General features: G+C 45.3%; 1 protein-coding gene across 1 annotated transcript; it reads left to right on the forward strand.

Moving 5' to 3' along the window:
• The first annotated feature begins 3649 nt into the window (after positions 1-3649).
• On the forward strand, positions 3650-5014 carry LOC112887179 (probable WRKY transcription factor 70). The gene is made up of 3 exons (XM_025953285.1): positions 3650-4062; positions 4144-4245; positions 4378-5014. Exons 1-3 carry the CDS (start codon positions 3758-3760, stop codon positions 4829-4831), a joined length of 861 nt encoding a protein of 286 aa, XP_025809070.1. The 5' UTR covers positions 3650-3757; the 3' UTR covers positions 4832-5014.
• Positions 5015-5935: the final 921 nt, after the last annotated feature.

Here is a 5935-nt window from a genome sequence, read left to right on the forward strand (position 1 = left end):
TACAATAATAAGCTCCTTGAAAAAAACGATAATAGAATGTCATGTTAACTTGTCATGAGGTAGCGTGAAGCCACTTGCTCGATGGCAGCCGAGTAAGAGCGTATCTCCAACATATTATTTATTTCTTATATCTTATATATTTTCTCTCTCCATCATCGATAATATTTTTTTATTAATATAGCAAATTACTCAATAGATAGGGTAGAGGAAGAAATCCTCTAAATTTGACTAAGATGGAGGTGTGTTTTGATAATCACAAAAATATTTTGGTATTGAAGATAGAATTAGTAATTCGCTGGAGCACCTCCAATATTAAAAGAAACTTTTTCTGTAATATGAGATGTGAATCTTATAAGTGGTTGAGAACGAACTTCTGAACTCTAAATTCGGTGGTTGCGTAAATCTCGTTCCCGGCTTGCTTAATACTCCTAAGAGCAAACTCCATCTGTTTTGCAGCCCTGGGCGGTGTGAAACCATGCATTCATGTGACGTCATGGGCCCAACTCATCGGCAGATTAATAAGCATATCGCCAACAACATGGCCGGCCATCATCACCGTACCGTAGTACCTGATCAGAACGTGACCGCCTGAACTAGAATACTGCTCCACAGCATCAAAAGACGGTCAATTTGTGCTCAGAAGCACATACATGCTTATCTATAAATCTCTCACACGACGGCTGCTGGGCTTTACGAGAGGAGAAAAATGGAGCGGACGCCATGCTGCTGACGGGACCACGGTGACGCAAGGGTTTATTAGCTGTACCCCCGATGCCATCACCAGCTCTGCTGCTATCTGAATTTTTTTTAAGGGGAAAAAAATTCTGCCGCGATGCCCGCGTTCTTCGTGGATAAACAAGCTAGTCACTAGATTAATACGATAACTAGCAAGGTGCCACGGGCACCTAGTTTTTCCCCTAAACATTTGGATTTTTTTACTTCAAAAATATTAATGCAAATCATTTTATTTAGTTGTATCTTTATAATTGTCCTGTCTTATCCTAATGGTCTAGATACGGGTGCAATCTTTATTTTTTATTATATTTTGTGATGTATTTTTGGATGATAATTTAGGAGAAAAATAAATGCTTTATATAGAAACACATCTTTTGGGTATTTAATGAGATTAACTAAATGTTTATATACTTATTTTGATATGAATATTATTTCTTTTAAAAATATACTTGCGATTGAATAAGTGTAAGGAAAATAATCCTTAAGCTATTGCTTGTAATTTTGGTGATTGAATAACAACATAACTATTAGGATTGATGATTTATTAAGATATACCTTTGAAGGTGTTTGTTAGGTTCCAAGGATATAATGGAAGCCATTCAAACAATCAAGTATGAAAGATTCGCAAAGAAACGAAGCAACCGACTGACAGAATTAACCAATTTATTATGTCATCACAAAGGAAGGGACTGATTTAATCTGTAAGGGAACTCAGGGTAGCTTATTTCAACTGGCCGAATAATACTGTCATGATGAAGAAGAGAGACCACCGAATTAGTCCGTGGCACTTGGAAGCTAAGGATCGTCTCTGGAATGACTGATTCATTTGGTCATTGCCATGAAGATCACCACCGTATCAATCCGTGGTCGTGGAAGGAAGAGAACGCTTCTGGAATTACCAATTAATTCGGTCGTGTCTATAGGAGCATCACGGAATCAGTCGGTGAGGCTCGTGGGGTCCGGGAGCCAGCATTCAATGGCTACCTTGCACAGCTTGACCGAATAATTCGGTCAGTGCATTGTGAGGTGACCAATTAAATCGGTCAATTGACCGATTTAGTCTGTTAAGGCAGATTTTCTGCCCGTTGGAGCAACGACTAATATCTTTGGTTAGGGCTATAAATACCCCTCCATCCGGCCATTTTAAGTGTGTTACAGCTTGGAAAAGTTGTAGACTTGTGTTCCACACATATTCAAGTGCTCTATCCACCAAAGTATTTAAGAGAAGATTAAGGCAATTAGCAAAAGTTTTAGGGCTTGTTTAGTGCTAGTTTAGGCCTCTTAGCGTATTGCTTTGGGGGTTAGCCTAGAGTTAGGTGAGGTTTGCACACCTCTTTGCTATTGATGCTTGCGCGCACCAAGAGTTGTAATTCCGGGGTTTGTAGACTTGCGAGACCATCCAACCGCATTTCTAGAGTGGCCGCCGGTCCTTGCGAGAGGGAAGAGAGGCCCTCGGCGATTTGCCAAAGCTCTACCTAGTGAACACGGTGGAGAGTATCCGGAAGAGGCAAGGTGGAGACCCACTTGCACGTGGGGAAGGCCCGTCGGCTATCCACGGAGTTACTCGATGGGAGCTTGGACCTTGCGCGGGCATTCCCTCGTAAGGGGCTCCAACGAGGATTAGTGGAAAGCTAGAGCTTTTCGATACCTCGGTAAAAAGTTATTGTGCCGGAAGTTTGAATTCTCTACCCTATTTACATTCCGCGTTAATTCTTGCACTTACATTCCGCGTTTACTTTTCCTAAAATTGCCTTATGTAGTTTATAAGATTGTAACCTAGGGTGCAAAATTTTTGTGCAGTAGAGATAGCAACACATCGAAAAACCTAGTGCACATCTAGATAGATTTTAAAATAGATTTTTATATGTACTTGGAGGCTTAATTTTTTAGAACACCTAATTCACCCCCTTCTTAAGGTGTCACGATCCTTTCAACGAGAAACCTAACAAACTTTGTAGTGCTAGCTATCATGACTAAGCAGCATTGTTACGCATTGGCGTATTCAGGAGGCTGGTGTCCCGGTGATCCACGGCCCACCTTAAGATTTTGTGCCTCAAGGCACTTATACAAAATTTGTTCATTTAAGAATAGACAATGCAAATTTTAGACTTGTTAAACTTTAACATGTTTGTAATTGTAAGACACCTTATTAACCTATTCTCGTGTGCTTTTAATGATTCTACCTATACTTTTTCTGCATCCTGTATTAATTTGTCGTATTGAAAATTTCATATCAATTTGCCATGAACAAAATTTAAATCAAGCTGGAATACAGACATAACCCAAAACCAGCGATACGTCACTGTTCTTACGTCTGCAGAGGTGATATTCCGTTTCTCAAGTTCCCACGCAGCGGGCCAGTTGACTTGGTCAACACGCATGTGCACCTAGCTTGCTGCAAGGTGGAGTGTATCCAAACTCCACGCGGGATCGAATTTTTAAGTCACCACGAACCTATAGATCACGCGTTCGGGTCACGCTCGATCATCAGATCTGACCCTATTTCGCCAGGTCAGAAGCAGGGCCTCTTCTGTTTCTTTTCGTTCGTCAGGCCGGGGACACAAGTAGTGGACCCTACAATTGGCAACTGGCAAGTGGCATCGTCCCCTTGGTCGTGCCGATCCCAATCTCACCACCAACCACGCTGTCAATTAATTACTACAAGCATTGTCGCCCGCGTAATCCCCTAGATTAATCACTCCAGCCAACCCACTCTTAGACTACTGAAACATGGACAGAGACATACAGGGTCAGCAGAGGACGGGCAGGTTACAGTAACGTACTACATGCGTGCTTAAATTCCACGCTGCTTCCCCTTCGTTTACCCTAATAGCTCTGAGACAAGCTAAACAGTGAACACTAGCCGGCGAGCTCAGCGCACTCGCAGCGGCTCTATAAATAGTCAGTCGTCCGGCTCCTTTCCCAGGACTCCACGCCTGAATCCGGCTCGAGACAGAAAAAAGAGATCGCTGACTGGGATCAGAAGCATCAGATCACTATCAGAGAGTCAGGGGGGAGAAGGATGGCGATGGCCAGCAGCGCTCCAGCTTGCGCGGCGTCGGAGCTTGTCGCCAAGGGCAGGGAATCGGCTGCTGTTCTGCAGGCCCTGCTCGTCGGCCAGCACCCGGCGGCTGGCGCAGTCGCAACACCCCGCGGCCTCCGGGAACTCACCGAACAGATCCTCCGCTGCTGCGACCGCGCGCTCGCCGCGCTGCGCTGTGGCACGGAGGAGGACGCCGCTGCCGCCGCCGGCGGTACCAGGAAGCGCAAGCCGGAGCGCAGTTACAGCCCGGCTGCTGCTCCTGCGACGAGCTCCAAAAGGATGAGGTGAGCAATAATTCAGCTCATGATTGATGACTTTGTCTTCAGGCTCAATGCTAGCTAGAATACTGACATACCACACTGCAGGGGAGAGAGGGGAACAAGGGTTGAGAAGGGACGGACAATGGAGGACGGCTTCATCTGGAGGAAGTACGGCCAGAAGGAAATCAACGGCAGCAAGTACCCGAGGTGCGGATCTGTTTAATTTCAAGAATAATCTAATTAATCAAACTTCTTGAATCTGAAATGCAATCATGAGTACGAGAGATCAGCTTGGTTCGTGTGCATCGCTGAACTTCTGATCTTATCGTTCACCCACAGGCTCTACTTCCGCTGCACCTATAAGGACGACCACGGCTGCATGGCCAGGCGGCAGGTGCAGAGGGCGGAGGCCGACCCCTCCGTCTTCCTCATCACCTACTTCGGTGACCACACCTGCTGCCGTGGCGACGACGAGCCGCTGGCGCCGTTCGTCATCAACTTCGGTTCCAGCAGTAGCGACGGGCAGCCTAGCCGCAGTTCGCCGTGGCCTTCCTGTGATGACGACGACCCGGTGATCTGTAAGTCAACGGATTTGTGCAATTCGCCGGAGGAGGAGCTGCGATCAAGCATGGACAACGAGTGTGAGTTCATCGACCAGTCAACATCGGTGCCGGAGCTGACGAGTATGAGCTCCATGGATGGGTGCTTGGATTGGACGCTTTGCGATGGCGAGAGCCCGTTTGACATTGGCGAATTCATCGTACAGGACTTCGATTACTTTGGTCTGCTTTAACAGAAATACTGTATCTGTATGCATGATCAGTGTACAGACAGGTCGGTATTGGCCAGGCCAAACGGATCGTAGCTTAATTTTGAGTGGGAAATGTGTTAGTATGTAGTAACTTTTGTTGTTTTGTCAGCCGTCATGCTTCTTAAATTTAAGAGGCAAATTATTATGACGTGAGGTATAGTAAAATGGTGCGCGATCTGCATGATTTGCATATATTACTCTACCGAAGCCCAAAGGGAGAAGGGATCGATTTAAAGTCATATTTATTTTTTGGTTGAAAAATCTTATTAAGGGATCGACATGATTTTACAAGAAGGACGCTCCTGCCATCAGTCAACATAAAGATTTGATTTTGCATAAAATGCACATATATATAGATTTGAATCGCCTGGGCATTTGCGAAATTCATAAGGCGCAATTTTGGTAAGAGTTTTTAAACCTATACTAAAATATTGACGACATTTTGCAATGACCAAAGTATTCCACAACTTTGTTGGTGGTTGATCAGTCAAGTAAACAGAAACGAACCTTGAAATCGGGTGAAGCAGAGCTTGGAACCCCAGAGGCCTTGCCAAGTGTTCCTGATATTCTTATTTGGGAGTAATAGAGATATAACATTGCTACATACACAACTACCGCCAATTATTTTCTTTAGAAAAGTGATTGACCTAATCAAATCACTACGCCAAAACAGCAAATAGGAGCAAGCAATCTGAGACAATCCTCTAAGGGCACGTCTCAGATTACAGAAAGAGAGACGCGCTAAAAATGCGGGCGCGGCGCTGCGTGGGGAGGGGGAGGGTAAGAGACAAATGCGAGACGCGCCGTGGGAGGGCACGTCTCCGATCATTTTGAGATCTGAGATGCGCCTTAACGTGGCTCGTCTCGCATTTATTCCCACCTCAATGCGAGACGCGCCGTGGGAGGGCTTGTCTCCGATCATTTTATAAAACCACAGAAAGTAATGCGAGACGAGCCTTAGTAAGGCACGTCTCGCATAGTAATGCGAGACGAGCCTTAGTAAGGCGCGTCTCGCATTGATCCAGGGCCCCCAAAAGGGGGAGGGGGGGCGTCTGTAGCGTACAATACATTACATATTACATTACA

This window comes from Panicum hallii, chromosome 3, assembly GCF_002211085.1.
Source record: "Panicum hallii strain FIL2 chromosome 3, PHallii_v3.1, whole genome shotgun sequence".
Classification (NCBI taxonomy): domain Eukaryota; kingdom Viridiplantae; phylum Streptophyta; class Magnoliopsida; order Poales; family Poaceae; genus Panicum; species Panicum hallii.